This window comes from Geotrypetes seraphini, chromosome 3, assembly GCF_902459505.1.
Source record: "Geotrypetes seraphini chromosome 3, aGeoSer1.1, whole genome shotgun sequence".
NCBI classification, from domain to species: Eukaryota; Metazoa; Chordata; class Amphibia; order Gymnophiona; family Dermophiidae; genus Geotrypetes; species Geotrypetes seraphini.
In genome coordinates, this window is record NC_047086.1 from 223,668,827 (window position 1) to 223,686,576 (window position 17,750).

Here is a 17,750-nt window from a genome sequence, read left to right on the forward strand (position 1 = left end):
GGGAGTAAACCCCTGGTTCAGTTGGTCCGTCGGGACCGGCTCCATGGCACGAAGCCGGAGCAAAGCCTGAGCTTCCTGGAGAAGAAGGGCGGTCTGAGTCAAGTTGGAAGGATACTCTCTTGGAGGGTGGTCCGGAGGGACCCGATGGAAATGAAGAGAGTATCCTTCCTTGATGATAGTAAGGACCCAGAGGTCGGTTGTTATGGCCTCCCAGCGATGATAAAAATGATGGAGGCGCCCTCCGATGGGAAAAACAGGGGGAGGCAGAACGAGGTTGGTTATGCCCTCGACGAGACAGTCAAAAAGGCTGAGTGGTCTTAGGGACAGCAGGCGATTGAGACTTAGGCTGACCCTTTTGGGGAGGCCGACGCTTCGCCGGTTGCCTCGCAGGAGGAGTTTGCCCCGGCTGATAACGCCTCTGATAAATCAACGGCGGACGAGAAGGTCGAGACTGCTGAGGCTTAGGCTTCGGCCGAAGGATAGATTGGAAGGACTTTTCGTGGTCAGACAACTTCTTCGTGACAGTCTCGATGGATTCGTCAAAAAGATCCGCCCCAGCACACGGGACGTTTGCCAGGCGGTCCTGAAGATTCGGGTCCATATCAATGGTCCGCAACCAGGCCAACCGGCGCATCGCCACCGAGCAGGCCGCAGTTCGGGCGGAGAGCTCGAACGCATCATAGGCAGATTGCATTAACTGAAGCCGAAGTCGGGACAGCGAAGCAACCACTTCCTCAAACTCAAACCTAGCCTGGGATTCGATGTATGGTGTGAACTTCCGAAGCACAGATAGAAAAAATTCCAAGTAGGCTGCAAAGTGGAAATTGTAATTCAGGACTCGAGACGCCATCATCGAATTCTGATAGATGCGTCGACCAAACTTATCCATGGTTCTGCCCTCGCGGCCCGGAGGCACTGAAGCATAGACCTGGCCAGGATGAGACCGCTTGAGCGAGGATTCGACCAGGAGGGACTGGTGAGAAAGCTGAGGACCCTCGAAGCCTTTATGATGCACCGTGCGGTACCGCGCATCCAATTTGCCAGGGACCGCAGGGATAGAGTAAGGAGACTCGAAGCATCGCATGAAGGTCTGGTCGAGGAGCTTGTGCAGGGGAAGCCGCAAGGACTCTGCCGGAGGACGAGGCAAGTGCATGGTATCGAGGTACTCTTTGGAATATCGAGACCCAGCATCGAGAGTAATGTCCATGTCATCCGCCATCTGCCTGAGGAACGATGAAAAGGACAGTTGGTCTGCCGTCGCCGGTCTGCGAGACGGACTAGAAGAAGAAGAGGCTTCAGGCTCCAGAGAGGCCTGTGAGCAACAGGACGAGTAGAAAACCTCGGGGTCCTCGAACTCCGGGCCCGGAGGAGGAGACCTAGTTGAAGCAGCATACCCCAACCGAGGCAATTTCTTCTGAGGCGAGACGGTCGAGTGTCGAGAGGAATGCTTCGAAGAATGTCTGGATCGATGCCCCTCCCGATGCCTGGAAGAGGATCGAGCCCGTCTGTGAGAAACTGGCTCAGACGCCTCCAAGGAGCAGATTGGACTCGATGCCGTCGATCGCAGAGGGGGCAGAGTCGGAGGCTCCCCCGACGACGCCCAGGTTTGATAGGGGGTTCGGAAGAACTCGTCCTGCTTCCTGCTATGCCCAGGACTGGGTGGCCCCGAAGGTGGACGCCACACTGAGTCATGGGGCGGAGTAATCGGTTCCAAGGGAGGCAGGTCACTAAACGAGGCTTTCCTCGAGGGGATGGGCTCCAAGGGAGGCATATCACTAAGGGAGGCCCTCCTCGAAGAAATCGGTTCCAAAGGAGGTACAGCGTTAACGGAGGACCTCCTCGAGGACCTGGACACTGCTCGCCGCTCCTCCTCGCCGAGTAACGAGGTAGTGCGGCGAGGAGGAGGAGGAGGGGGCGGTCCGCCCCTCAAAGCCGAAGCTGGAAGGTCACCCTGGATGGTGGCAATCAGCCGAGACCCCATGGTCTGCATGAGCTCCACGAACTGAGCCTCCAGGATGGACCGCAACGAAGCCGATATGGAGGGATCCACACCAAAAGGGGGCCCTTCCGCACGGTCTCCGCGCTCCTTGGGTGCTACGTGCTTCTGCTTGCCAGTCTTCGGCACCTTGAGCACCACCGGAGGAACTGTCGGGGTCGATACCTGCTCCGAGGAGACGGATGAAGGCACCGGCGCCGAAGCCGGGGCCGAAACCGGTGTGAACGACGCCGGTTTCAGGAGGCCCGAAGCAGCCGGGGAGGCAGAGGGCTTCGCAGAAGGAGTCGAAGCACCTGTCGATGTCGAAGCTGCAGGATCCGATGAAGCTTCCATCTTGAACATGGACTCCCACAGCAGACAGCGACGCTTAAACGCTCTCGCCGTCAGAGTGGAGCAAGGCGGCACGATTTCGGGAAGTGATCCGGTCCCAGACACTGTAAGCAGCGTCGATGAGGGTCCGTGAGCGAAATCGCGCGCTGGCACTTGCTACACTTTTTAAAACCAGTGATCAGCCGGGACATAGGCCGGAAAAGCTCCGCCGCAAGGTCGAAGGCGCGGGGCCCCAGCCATGCGGCCGACCCGGTATCGGAAGGAAAAATTTTTTTTTTTTTTTGAAAAAGAAATCAAAGAAAGAAATAAATGCACAGGAGAGCCAAAAGAACTCAACCCGCGGCAAAAAAGAAGGCAAAAAAAGAGATTCAATGGGCGCAAATTGAAGATAGACTTCTCAGCTCCGCGGAAGAAAAAGAACTGAGGAGACACGCCCGGAGCATCAGGCGGGAAGGCATTGGCGCATGCGCGGTGTGGGCATCTCGAAACTTCTGAGTTTCTTCAAGCAAGACATGCTTGCAAGATGTCCGTATCGGGGCTCTGTCGGATGACATCACCCACTAGTGAGAATACCTGCCTGCTTGTCCTGGGATAACCGCAGGAACGGGTAGAATTTATATCTACTCACTGCCGGTAAACAGCTTTGCTCCTGCTGGGAACCCCACCCTCCACAACTCCCCCATATTCCACCATCCCTCCCCCCATTGCGGGTCCAGCAGCCCCAGGCCTCCCCTCACAGGTCCGGTGGCTCCAGGCCCTACCCCCTACCCCCCTTGCTCGTGGATCCCGGCTCCAGCCCACCTCCCCTCCCTCCCTGTCACTGGCACACACCTTACAGAGCGATCCAATCTCTACACAGGCTTGCTTAACAACTGTGCTCATGGCTTCCCTCTGCTGGGCTCCTCCTTATGACACAACTTCCATTTTACGCAAAGACAGGAAGTTGCATCATAAGGAGAAGCCCGGCAGAGGGAAGGCTGCGAGCACCATTGAGCAAGCTTGTATAGAGATCAGATCACTCTGCAAGGTGTGTGCCAGCGGCAGGAGAGGAAGGGAGAGAAGCAGTCTGGACCCACGAGCGAATGGGGGAGATAGGGCAGTTGGCCCCGATGAAGAGAGGGAGCAATGTAAAGCAAAGTAGATGGAGGAATTGGCCCAGGAAGGGGGTTGAGGTTGGGGCTGGAGCAGGAGGTAAAGGTGTGAGAGGTGCTTGACCTATGGAGGGGAGGGCTGGAGTTGAAGGTGATGAGATAACTGCATGCCAGACGCCAGCGCGCCGACAATTCGGCGCCAACAATTCGGCGCAAGACAGAAGCGCGCGGGGGAAATAGTAATTTTAAAGAGCTACGACTGGGGGTTTGGTTAGTGTTTGCACTGCCGTTGCGGAGGGGTGTGGGGGGGTGAATCCCCCCACATTATAGAGAAAACGGAACTTTTCCCGAAAAAAATAAGAAAAAGTTCTGTTTTCGCTATAATGGAGGTTTCCAACCCCCCAAACCCCCCTCCAACAGCAGCGCGAACACTAACCAATAAAGTGGGGGGGTTGCCACCCCAAACCCCCCGTCGGACCTCTTTAAAAATTACTTTTTCCCCCCGCACGCTTCTGTCTTGCGCCGAATTGTCGGAGCTGGATTGTCAGCGCGCTGGCATGAACCGGAGTTGAAGGTAGAGAGCTACAGGACCTGCAGGAGGGGGAGCTGGAGGGAGAGATGCTGCACCTGTGGAAAGGAGGCTGCTGGAGGGAAGAGATGAGAAAAGGAGATGTCATACTAAGCAAATGAGGGAATAGGGAATGAAATACTGAACACAGCAGAGAGACACAGGGAGGTATCAGAAACAGAAGAAGAAAAGGGACAGGGACACAAAGTGAGTGACCCTGGTGAGTGAGTTAAGAGATGACAGAGGGAAACAGAAACTCAAGACTAGGATCAACATTGTCTGAAAAATAAAATGACCAGATAACAAAATAATTTTATTTTCTATTTTGTGATTAGAATATATGAGAACTGAAATGTTTATCCTGCCAGTGCTGTGTAGACATGAGTAGGGCCCAGGGCAGAAATTTGGGAGGGGACCCAAAAGCCCACTACTAGCCCATGCCATCTTCAGCTTCCAGCAGGCTTAGGGCTTTCTCTGGCCAGGGGGAAGTTGCCCTAATTGCACTCCTTGGCCTAACACCATCCCTGGCATGTGTGATCTTTATATTTTGCAAAGTAAAGGAGAAAATTAATCTTTATATTTCTTTGGTGTTGTACTATATGGAAGGTGTGACTTCTTGTGATTTTGGTTTGTTTATCACTTTTGATCAGTTATTATGCATTTGTTATTTGTGTCCTGTGTGTGTGACCGAGGTATTCTGTTAGGATGAATGTAGTATTCAGTTTTCCTGATAGTGGAGGGGATATTGTGAAGGGAGTTGGGTTTTGTTGATCTTTTTTCTGTATTTGTGATTTATAAAATGACAGTTGTACAGCACATTTTCCTTTTTATACTTTAATAAAATGATTTTAATAAAAAATAGCTATTCAAGACTTGTGCAGATGGGATCACACAGAGTCCATGGAGACGCGACAGGGATAAATTTTTCCCCCGTGTCATTCTCTATTCCACATGTATCAATCTAATATTCCTACAGAAAATTACATTGCAATCCAAGTACTTCACAAAGTGTTCCTGTAAGCTCAAAACAACAGAGCTATATATAATCTGCAATAACATCTCCAACAGCTACTATGTGTAAACTACTTCTATATGTTCTACTGCATGTATACACCTATTGCTTTGCCTGACTGCATTTTCAAAGGGGATAAATTTCATCTCTGTTACCAGCAATACAAGTGGGTAAGGGGTAGCAGGTAGAAACTCATATTAACTTGAATTGAGTTGTCACATAATATGTATATATCTTATTCAGAGAGAGACCGGGAGTTGCATCTGTTGTATTATTAATTAATCTGGGACATTGAGATGTAGCCCATACTTTGAGGGCGACGCCTGGGGTGACCCCGTGTGCTTGGTTGTGGGAAACGTATTATAGGATGACCGTATGTGCTTGTTACACTCTTACACAGATGTTTTATAGTGGAGGTCTTCCTACACCACTATGTCATAAATGTGGGACAGGGGTCATACTTTGGGACATGTCTTTTGGTTCTACCCCATTATTCAGCGCTTCTGGAAACGTATAATCTCTTATATGACAGGGTTAATTGGGAGAGTCTTATGCAGTACCCCGGGCCACTTTGTCTTGGATTTGCCAGAGGCTTTTGGCCATTTACCTAGGGGGAATTGAGCTTTGTGTAGGAAGATGAGTTTACTGGCCAGAAAATGTATTCTTCAGTGCTGGACGGTTCCGGACCCTCCGACATATTGGCATTGGCGGAACCAATTGCATCAGTTGGTCATTTGGGAGGCGCGAGATACCAGAGGGTCTAGGAAACGAAAGATATTGTTTTTGAATATACAGGAGCCTTATGTGCAAGTCTTACATCCTAAGGGTTGCAGTGTGGTTTTAAGATGGGTGTCCTAATTTGTTAGTTAGTTGGGAGAGTAATGGTGAGTACTGGTGGGGTGGGGTGGAGAGTATCATTGGGGGGATGAGGGGAGGTTTGATGAGGGGAAATGGGTTGTATTGAAGGTTCTGGCAATTAGTCAAAGATAAGATAAGTGGTTCAGGTGGTGGGAAGGGGTGGTGTGACATTTTTGGGGTTCATACGAGTACAGGGCTTTGGAGTACCTTTCCACCCTCATTAATCTCACTTGCCCTATGTAGAGAAGGAAGGGGAGGGAGTTTGGTTGATGTTACTCTTTTATTGTATATGCTTGTTCTATTATTGTATATGATGCATTATTATTTGTACTGTGCACCTTTGGGGTGTGCTGGTGTTGTATTCGCTGTGTTTGCATCAATAAAAATTGTTTCAACCTAAGAAACAGGAATCTTAAGTTTTGTAGAGGATATATCTAGTCCTTGTATCAATGTGAATACAACCAAACTGTGTAATTTAAATGGACATGAACAGATCTTATGTGCACTACCTAGCAGACCCCAGTATCTTAAAACAATCTTTACAATATACAGTAGAATCTCAATTATCCGGCACCCATGGGGATTGGAGGATGCTCACTCTATCATCCCCATCCCCTCTTGTAGGTCCAAAAGAGTGAGTGTGTGTGAGACTCTTGTAGGTCCAAAAGAGTGAGAGTGTGTGAGAGAGAGTGAGAGTGTGTGAGAGTGAGAGAGAGAGAGAGAGAGAGAGAGAGAGAGAGAGAGAGAGAGAGAGAGAGAGAGAGAGAGAGAGTGTGTGTGTGTGTGTGTCCTCAGGAATGGAGGGAGGGGATTTGTAGCTGCTGCTGATGCCTCTGTGGTTGGAGGGAGGGGATGTTGGGTCAGGAGTACCATTTTGGACGTTGTCTGAGGAAGGTGGGAGACTTTTTTTGAGCTAGTTATTTGAATACCGGTTAACTGAGATTCTACTATATATTGTCCATATTTTTCTGATCTTAACTTCCATTCTTAAAAATATTGTCCATGCTTATATTTTTCTGATCTTAATAGTTTCTATTCTTAAAATATATGGAAAAATTATGTTCTTATCTGTTAATTTTCTTTCCTTTAGTAGCAGCAGATGAATCCAGAGACCAGTGGGATAGCACACATCGACCAGCAGGTGGAAATAGAGAAAATGATTAACAGGTGGTCTTATAGGTTGGCATACCTCCTGTATATCCAGTATCGCTCCTTGCCCAAGCATCCGGAAATAGGAAATATTGAGTGTGTAAAAAAACTTCTTTCCAGCAACCAATTGCAATGGGTAAAATACAGAATACAACTACCAACAATAACAAAACTGAAATTTGCAACCAACAAACAGACAGATCATCTGCAGAAAGGGTGGGGCTCTGGATTCATCTGCTGCTACTAAAGGAAAGAAAATTAACAGGTAAGAACATAATTTTTCCTTCCTTAGCACAGCAGCAGATGAATCCAGAGACCAGTGGGATGTAGCAAAGCACACCTCAAACTGGGTGGGAAGCAAATGCCGCCTCCGCAAGAACCGAAGCGCCAAAGTCAGCATTCGCAGGGGTGGCCACATCCAGCCGGTAATGCTTAGAAAAAGTATTCTTAGAAGACCAAGTAGCCACATGACAAATCTCGTTCAAGGAAAGACCACTGGGCTCGGCCCAAGACGTAGCCATCGCTCGGGTGGAATGTGCATGAAGCTGGTCCAGCAACCGCTTTCCGGCCATCAAGTAAGCTGAAACAATGGCCTCCTTGACCCAACGAGCGATGGAAGCCTTGGACACAGCCATACCTCTATTGCATCCCGCAAACAACACAAAGAGGTGGTCTGAACGACGAAAGTCGTTAGTAACCTGCAAATAATGAAGAAGAATTCTGCGCACATCAAGGAAACGCAAGGAAGAGAAGCGCTCCCCCCAATCCTCCCGCCGAAAAGCAGGAAGGAAGAGATATTGGTTCCAGTGCTCCCTCTAAGCGGGCGGGTGTTGTGAGCAAAATTTTTTTCGCTGTGCGCTACAAATATCGGGCGCCAGCAAGTTATGAGCCAACTCGCCCGATTCTCCTCTCGCCGCCCTGCCCGCCGTGCGCTGTGACGTGAAACTTGTGCGCTGGATGTAATATTTTGTGCGCCAGCGCAAGCCAGCGCAGCTTAGAGGGAACACTGATTGGTTCACATGAAAGGAAGACACCACCTTAGGAAGAAACGAGGGAACCAGCCGAACAGACACTCCGGCATCCGAAATGCGCAAAAAAGGATCCCTGCATGACAAGGCCTGCAACTCTGAAACCCTTCAGGCAGACACCATCGCAACCAAAAACATCGCTTTCAACGTGACATCCTTTAGAGTTGCATGAGATAACGGTTCGAAAGGGGCCTTCTGAAACCCCCCAAGAACAATCTTAAGGCTCCACTTTGGACAGATCCTCTTAACAGGTGGCCGAATATGTTGCACCCCTTTCAGGAAACGAACAACATCAGGTTGAGACACCAGGGGCAAATGAGATACCCAGCCTCTGTAACAAGCAATGGCCGCCACCTGAACCTTAAGGGAATTATAGGCTAACCCTTTGGTGATGCCGTCCTGCAAAAAGGAAAGAATATTAGACAGAGAAGCCTTAAAGGGCGAAAGACCCAGAGTAACACACCAAGACTCGAAAACCCGCCAGACTCTAGCATATGAGGCAGAGGTAGATCTGTTTTTGGCTTGAAGAGTGGAAATGACCTGTTATGAAAAACCCTTACGCCTCAGCCGCGACCGTTCAAGAGCCAGGCCGTAAGATCAAAGTGGGACGGATTTTCCAAGTTGATCGGACCCTGAGTGAGTAAGTCCGGAGTCACCGGAAACGTCAACCGATCGCCCGTCGACAGCCAGATCAGGTCCGCATACCAAGGACGATGTGGCCAATCCGGAGCTATCAGGATCACCCTGCCCGGAAAGAGAGAGATGCGATGCAACACCCGACCTATCATCGGCCAAGGAGGAAACACATAAAGAAGACAATCCGGAGGCCATGGAAGAGCCAATGCGTCTATCCCCTCTGACTCCCTCTCTCTGCATCTGCTGAAGAACCGAGGAAGTTTTGCATTGCGAGACAAGGCCATGAGGTCCATCTCCGGAAGACCCCACTTCTGAACTAGCAGATCGAACGCCTGAGCGGAGAGTTCCCATTCTCTGGGATCTAGAAGATTTCTGCTGATGAAGTCTGCCTGAACATTTGCCTGACCCGCAATGTGCACCACCGAGAGAAGAGGAACATGAACTTCCACCCATTGAAACAGGACCAGTGCCTCGCTGGCTAATTGAGGACTTCGGGTACCTCCCTGCCAGTTTATGTACGCCACCGCCGTGACACTGTCCGAGAAGACTCTCGTCGGTTGGTCCTGAACCATGGACTGAAACGCTAGAAGCGCAAGCCTGATCGCCCTCAACTCTAGCATATTGATCGACCACTGAGCCTCCTCCTGAGACCAAACTCCCTGCGCAGAGGATTGAAGGCACTGAGCCCCCATCTCAGAAGACTGGCATCCGTCGTAACTACGACCCAGTCCGGTGTCGCAAGCGGTATGCCCTTGAACGGATTGGTCTCGTTGAGCCACCAATGCATGCTGAGGGAAGCTTGAGGATTCCATCGAAGACGCCGTTCGTAATCCTGAGACACCGGGGACCATCGTGACAGAAGAGACTTCTGCAACGGTCTCATGTGGAAGCGAGCCCACAGCACCACCTCCAGAGCTGCCACCATCGATCCTATAACTTGCACATAATCCCAAACTCTTGGTCTGGGCGACCGGAGAAGTAGGCGAATCTGCGACTACAACTTGTCTCCCCGGTCCTTGGGTAGAAACACCTTCCCCAGACGAGTGTCGAACCGCACCACCAGATGCTCCAACGATTGGGAAGGGGTAAGAGAACTCTTTGGAAAGTTGATGATCCAACCCAAAGACTAAAGAAGAGATATCACCCTCTGGGTCACCGACACACTCTCCTGCCTGGAAGATGCACGGATCAACCAGTCGTCCAAGTAAGGATGTACCCAAATTCCCTCTTTGCGAAGAAACGCCACCACAACTACCATCACCTTCGAAAAGGTGCGTGGCGCCGTGGCGAGACCAAAAGGCATTGCCAGAAACTGATAGTGCTGGCCTAGGATCGCAAACCGAAGAAATCTCTGATGCGGAGGCAAGATTGGAATATGCAAGTAAGACTCCTTGAGATCGAGGGACGTAACGAACTCTCCTGGTTGAACCGCTGCAATGACTGAGCGCACCGTCTCCATACGGAAATGTCTGACCTTGAGAAATTTGTTGACCCGTTTGAGATCCAGCATTGGTATGACCGACCCTCCCTTCCTGGGCACCACGAAATAAATGGAATATCTGCCGAGGCCCACCTCTGTTGGGGGAATTGGAACCACAGCCCCCAGATCCAGAAGCACTTGAAGGGTGAGCTGTACTGAGTCTCTCTTGGTTGCCCCATTGCAGGGGGAAACCAAGAAAGAATCGGCGACGAGATAGGAAAATTCTAATTTGTAACCTTCTCGAATAATGTCCAATACCCACTGATCAGACGTTACCTTGTCCCACTCTGCCAGAAAGGAAGACAGCCATCCTCCCAAAGACATGTCGGAGGGAGCCGAGATCCCGTCATTGTTGATTGCGAACTGCTGGAGCACGGGCTGGCTGAACAGTCGGGGGTTTTGCAGCACGAAAGGAATTCTGCGGAAATCTAGGTTTAGAATTGTAGAAAGAACCGTAAGACGGCTGAAATGATGGTCTTCCCGGTCTATATCGCTTAACATCCCGGAAGCGAGGTCGGGTAGAGGAGGTTTTCAAAGGTGGTTTAGGCCTATCTTCCAGTAACCACTGCGTTTTGGTATCACCAAAATCTTTGACCAGCTTATCCAAATCCTCACCAAATAACAGCCGACCTTTAAAAGGAAGCTTCACGAGCCTAAGCTTGGATGCTGAATCCGCCGCCCAGTTACGGAGCCACAAAGATCTGCGAGAAACTACTGAAAGCAACATCTGTTTTGCAGAAGCCCGAATAATATCATATAAGGCATCCGCCAAATACGCTAAACCCACACATCAGCCAACTCGGACGGAACAGCAGATCCTGACTCGATCATTCTATCTGCCATCTGTTGAGACCATTGAAGACATGCCCGCGCTGCATAGGAACTGCACACTGCCGCCTCAAGGTAACCGCTGCAACTTCAAAGGACATCTTAAGCGAAGATTCTAACTTCCTATCCTGGACATCCTTCAGAACAATACCTCCCTCAACAGGCAAGGTCGTCTTCTTGGTGACCACGACCACCAACGCGTCCACCTTAGGGAGCTTAAACTTCTCCAGCTCATTCTGAGCCAGTGGGTACAACTGCCGCATGGCTTTCGTCACCCGGAGACCTGCCTCCGGCGTGTCCCATTGAACTGCAAAAAGCTCTTGCACGGCCTCATGAACCGGAAAGACTCTAGGTGGCTTTCGCGTTCCCGCCATAAGAGGGTTAGCGAATCCAGCTATGAGATGTTCAACCCTTGTAACGCCTTACAGATCAACGAGGAAAGTTCTTCCCTGTGAAACAGACGGAGCGCGGTAGGATCATCTATGTCCCTGCCTAGCGCCTCCTCCATTTCCAAGTCCGTCACCTCCCCCTCTTCCAAGGACTCTGGCAGAGTCGGAGACAAGGGGGAGACTGAGGCAGGGACCCCCTCATCCATGGTAGCAAGTCTACGACGTTTAGCCGCCTGAGACTGCCACGAAGGAGTAAAGGTAGAAGGGAGCAAAGAAACGTTGAAATCCAGGGATTGTGCAGGCTGAGAGCTTTGCAATAAAAAGGCACGGTGCATCAACATCACAAACTCCGGCGAAAAAGTGCCCTGAACAAATCCCGCCGGGCCGGCCTGCATCGTTGTCTGGAGAGACACCGCATCCTCCACCAGCTACCGAGAAGCACCGACAGCCGCCGAAATACCCCCAGACGCCGACGTGCACTGCAGCTTGGTAGGCCTAACCGCGAGTGAAGAGGAACTCGACTCGCTAGCTGGCAAACTCAAAACCTCGGTTGTAGCGTCAGCACACCCGGCGGAACACAACCCCGATGGTGTTCGGCGCTTCCCACAGCGCGAACACCGCTTAACTGCCTCAGCCGCCATGTTTTGCGATATTCGCTTTTGTTTTATTTTTTTAAAGGCAAAACACCACGTGGGAGAAAACCCGAACAAGACAACGTCGCACCCTATACAGGCAGAAATAAGCTCAAGCAGCAGCAGACCCCAAGAAAGAACAGCCTACTCACCACAACACTCCAACCCGACTCAACAGGAGAGAAGTTACGGCTGGCAGTTGTAAGCTGACAATAAAGTACAGCACAGCTCCACACTGTGAGGCTCTATTTTTTCTATTTTTTTTTTTTTTTTTGCAACTCAGGAAAGAAGAAAATTAAAAGCCCAAAATAAACCCCTCAATCCATTGGAGGGGAGGGTGGAGCAGGGACCTGGGGGGCCCAGGTGTAACTCCCAAAGCTGGCACCGCTCACTCAGCCAGTCACCCCTTTCTACCTGAAGAGAAAAATCTCAACAGAAGAAATTAATATTCCTCAGAATTTCAGTAGGCACAGCCAGAATCCAGGAGCTAGATGGATAGCGACCAACCCCTGCTGGGAGATAGAGCATACTAGATATACAGGAGGTATGCCAACCTATAAGACCACCTGTTAATCAGTTTCTCTATCTCCACCTGCTGGTCGATGTGTGCTATCCCACTGGTCTCTGGATTCATCTGCTGCTTTGCTAAGGAAATATATATTTTTAATGTTTATGCTTGCTTGCTTTTTTATTTCTAAACTTTTCTTTGCTCTTTCATTCTCTCTGCTTCCTCTACAGCTTCTCTCCCTGCATATGAACACTCTCCTACCCTTTCCTATGTCGCTGTACATTCTTTATATCCCACTTGCAGCAGTGTTCCTCTCACTATCCAGCATACACCTTTCAAGTGTTTTCCCTGTTTTCAGGTATTCTGAATCTTCACCCAAAGCACTCAGCTTCTTCTACGTCTTTCTCTGGTCTTCTAAGGTTGGCTCAGCAATAGAGCCAACCCCAGGTCACAGTGGCTGCAGATGTCTCCTCTCCCCAGGGTAGCATGTTTTGTGCCCAGAATTTTTCCAGCACTACTAATTAATATTCATATCTAAAAATCTCGTCTACCAAAGGGCTGTCTTTAATTCCATGGTCTTCTCTGTGATGAATGACATTGAAAGCACCTACTTACCACTTGGTGCCATGATGCTGATGCTATTGCACATATTTGTGTAACAGCAATGTGTATTGCGTAAAGCCTCTGTACTGAGGCAGTAAAAGGGTTTTCCAGCTGGAATCAATTCATTTGAAGGGATGCATGTCCGGATGTGGTGCTCCTTCCCTTGGAGATTAGAGATGGAAACCATGCAAGCACCATCTGTTTCACAGGTGAAGTTCGTATGGATACAGCTTGAGCAGACACATGTCAAAACTGTGAAGACACAAGTTCAATGGTTACCAGAGTTGTGCACTCATAAAAGATAACAACTAAAGCAGGAAGCAAACAAACAAGGCAGGAATTGATAATGTTCCAGCCAAGAGTTCCTAGAAAGGAATATGCTATCTTCTATGTCCAAAGATTTGCAACCCTGGTTCTTGAGGACCAAAAGCAAGGTGAAGTATAGCCATACTGTTCATTTCCTTTAGTCTGGCTGTATCATCCTGAACTACTGGGTTGTTATCCTTGCTTACAAAAAGATGGAGGTATAGAAACGGATCTTTCCCAGTGACATGTTTCAGTATGCTTTTGGCAAAGCAGCGGAAAGAAGCTCTCTTTTACCTAAGTTTTCTTCCTTTAATTCAGGGGTGTCAAACTCAATCACATATGGGGCCGAAATCTAAAACATAGGCTAAGTCGCAGGCCAAATTTTTTATTAAGATACTTAAGGGTCCTTTTATTAACATACGCTGATTTAGTGTGTGCTAATGCGCAGCTTAATAAAAAGACCCCTTAGTCTTAGTAGAAGTAAAGGGTTATAACCTCTCCAACCCCACGCCGGCTTTGACATAAACAAAATAAATTAAAAAGACTTTTCCTCTCTCTTTTAGGTCCTAGTTCACACTTGCTGTCTAACACCAGCTCTGGCAGGATACACATTTTAAATCTGACATATTGTAATCACAAAACAGAAAATAAAATTATTTTTTCTACCTTTTGTTGTCTGATCATTATTCAAGTCATGTTTGTCCCAGGCTCTGGTTGTCTTCTGATAATTCACTTGCCAGAGTCCCCTGCCCATTTGTCATTTTTTTTTTCTTTTGCCGTGCTAACCATCCCTCTAGTGCCCTCCCCTTCCGTTTCCCTTCCCTCCCCCAGAGGTCTGGCAACTTTCCTTTTTTTCATCTGCATCCTGGCAGCTGCAGCAACGGACCCCCACCATCCCCAGATCCACCATCTCTCCTTTTCTCAACTACCCTTTCATCCAGCAACTCTCTCTCCTTCCCTACCACCCCATGGTCCACCATCTCTTCCTTTCTCTTCCCAACTACCCTCCTATCCAGTATCGCTATCCCCTCCACCGTCCTTTGTGTCCAACTCCTCTCCCTTTCTATTCCTTCCCTCCCTCCATCCCATTGTCCACCATCTCTCTCCTTCTTCTCTGTTTTTAGATCCATTATTTCTTCCCCTTCCCCCCACCCTCAGTCTGGCATTTGCACGTCTCTTCGGACTCCTCCTTCCCTCCCTCCGTGTACTTCTACACCAGGGCCCACCCCACTGCCCCGAAGGCCTGCATTGTTTTCCCCTTCTTCCCGGTCTCACCTTTGAGAATTGGCTCGCCGTTCCTTCCCTCCCTCCATCCCGGCTTCCTGGTCTCATCTTCAAAGCAGCCTTCAGAGGATCGCCGGCCAGCTGTAGTGAACCTAGCAGACTGCCTTGGCCTCTGCAGCACATTCCCTCTGCTGTGGTCCCATCCCTCCTCTGACGTACGGGATCGCAGCAGAGGGAACGTGCTGTGGAGGTCGACAGCAGCCTGTTAGGTTTGCTACAGCCGACCAACGATCCTCTGCAGGCTGCTTTGAAGATGAGACCGGGAAGCTGGGATGGAGAGAGGGAAGGAATGGTGGGCCAAATCTAATTACCCTGCGGGCGGACCTGAGTTTGACACCCCTGCTTTAATTGCAGCAGATAATCTGGAAACTTATGGATTATGGTGGAGATAGAGAGTGCTGAATTGAACTCTGTGTTATAGGACAATATTATTCCTGGTCAGTTAGTATTTCTCATAACAAAGCAGAAGTACTGTATTGAGACATCACACTCCCCCTTCCTCATAGAGCAAGCAAGCTGACTCTACAATTGAAGCAATGAACAACAAAATTGCAACAATAACTTCAACAAAGAAATAAAGAACCGTAGATAGCAGAACTTGCTGAAAAACAGGGAGGGATTCTGGATTCATCTGCTGCGAATAAAGAAATAAAGTTATCAGGTAAGATAATGAATGGAAAATGATCTTACTTGATAACTTTCTTTCCTTTAAGCGAAGAAGATGAATCCAGAAACTTGTGGGATGTAACAAAGCAATCCTCAAGCAGGGTGGGAATCAGAAACTCCCATCAAGAGAACTGATCGTCTAAAGAAAGTGTCTTTTTGGCCATGATATCCAAATTATAATGCCTGTCAAAAGTATGAAAAGAGAACCACGTAGCCACCCTACAAATTTCTACTAAAGGTCCTGGACTCCACCCATGATGCTGCCATGGCCTGAGTAGAATGGGCTCACAAAGTGGAAGCTGTTTGCCAGAAAGAAGGTAAGTATCAGAAAGAAGGCAAGCATCAGAAATAGCTTGCTTCACTATATTTCTCCCTCCCTATTCGCGGGGGTTAGGGGCCGAACCGGCCCATGAATAACTTTTGGCCGGCTCTGACCCACCAACGGACCTTACCTGGTGGTCTAGCGGTGACGCGGGGCAGGAGCGATCTTCCTTCACTCCAGCCCCATGCAGAGCCATGCTTGAGTTCCTGTGGTCTCACGAGACTACAACAGGAACTCGCTGGCAGGAATGTAGGAAGATCGCTCCTGTCCCGCATCACCGCTAGACCACAAGGTAAGGCCCATGCTCCGATTGCCCCCCGCTGACTCCGATCACCCTGATCCAAGTCCCGGGGCTGTTTTTTTCGATGCCAATGAGCAATTCTCAGGGGCCTGGGGAAAAAACCCGCGAATAATCGAAACCACGAACGTCAAAACCGCGAATAGGGAGGGGGAAGTGGAGTTGCTTTAGAAGCTGCATTACAAAGATTTGGACATGAAAAGAGAACAAAGAGGTGGTCAGAATGACAGAAGTCATTAGTAGCCTGTAAATATTGAAGCAACACTTGGCGAACGTCAATTCCTGTTGAGAAGATATGCAGACACCACTTTAGCAAGAAAAGAAAGAATTGTATGAATTGTGACACCCAATTCTGTAAAACGAAGAAATGGATCTCTGCCAAGGTAATGCTTGTAACTCAAAAACCCTATATGCTGAAGCAATAGCAAGTAGGAAAGCCACCTTAGGGTTAGATCCTTCAAGGCTCAATAAGGGACCAGACAAGGACAAACTAGGTGGTCTGAGATGATTGCCCCTTTCAAGAAATGTACCACATCTGGATGAAAAGTTAAAGAAGAATTGAGAATTGTACCCTGATAACAAGAAAGAAACTGCAGATGGGAATGTACAAGGATAGGAATCTTTATTAAAAAACCAAATAAATTTGTAATCCTTTAAAAATGGCTCTCAAATACATGATCAGCAAAACAAAAAATAGGAATTGTGATACCTATTTCAACCTTTGTAACCAAAGCGGTGCTCAGAACCGTATAGCGGTAAGAAAATCACAAATCGGGGAATACTCCCCTGTAAGTGTTTTCAATCATCTATCATTGTACCATCTTCATTTGGAAGAAAGGTGATAATCTTAAGTGTTCATTGTGGTATAGAACAAACTTCAAAAAATAAAGCTCATAAATTATCGTGTACCAAAATCTTAACTTGACTTAACTTAAATAAAGGAGTAAGGAAGTTGTTTCACTCCAGTGGGTCCTGACGCATTTCGCCAGTGGCTTCATCAGAGAACCCCCACTTGCTGGTTGCAATCAAAGAGTAAAACTCCTCCTCTGCTCCCAAAATTACATCACTTCCTGTTCAGTTCTACCCTTCGGGAACTTAGTGTTTATATCTTTACCTAGTAGTTTAGTTGGGAATCAAGGCAGCCATTTCTTGTGAGCGATCTGCTTGGGGCAGGAGCATGGGAAGATTGCTCCTGCCTGAAAACCCGCTATACCACCAGGTAAGGCTTAAGGGGGGGGAGCTTACAGGGCTAAAAAAAGCCTGAAAAATGGGGTTCGAGATGTCCAATGTATCACATGTAGAGAGTGATGCAGAAAACAACGTAGTAATAGGGTCTGTGTTCCATGTATATGAGATTCCCAACTAAACTACTGGGTAAAGATATAAAAACTAAGGGGGGATAAGGGCAGAACCGGCCCAAATATTATTCATGTTTTTTTCCATTTTCGCGGGCCGGCTCTGCCCCTAACCCCCGTGAATATGGAGGGGGAAGTGTATATAAATAAATAAAATAAGAATTTCTGCTCTGTGTTCAAGGCAGAAGATCCGGGAGTGGGACAAAGAAATCAAATGAAAATAGGGATGGTGGAGTGGTAGACCCCGATCGATTTTCAGAGGGGATGGGCCCCAAAATGATGGGCTGGGTCAGGGACTAGTTAAGAGGAAGATGACAGTACGTAGTGGTCAATGGAGATAGCTCCGAGGAAAGAAATGTTACCAGTGGTGTGCCTCAAGGTTCTGTTCTTGGGCCTGTTCTTTTTAACATT

At 48.7% G+C, this 17,750-nt stretch overlaps 1 protein-coding gene across 2 annotated transcripts in view; it reads right to left on the reverse strand.

The window, feature by feature from the left end:
• ACVR1B (activin A receptor type 1B) overlaps positions 1-17,750 on the reverse strand; it is a 142,230-nt gene that overhangs the window by 76,730 nt on the left and 47,750 nt on the right. For both annotated transcript variants that reach the window (XM_033938064.1, XM_033938065.1), the window contains exon 2: positions 13,121-13,360. In XM_033938064.1, the coding sequence (XP_033793955.1) occupies positions 13,121-13,360 (240 nt within the window). The remainder of the gene's footprint in view (positions 1-13,120; positions 13,361-17,750) is intronic.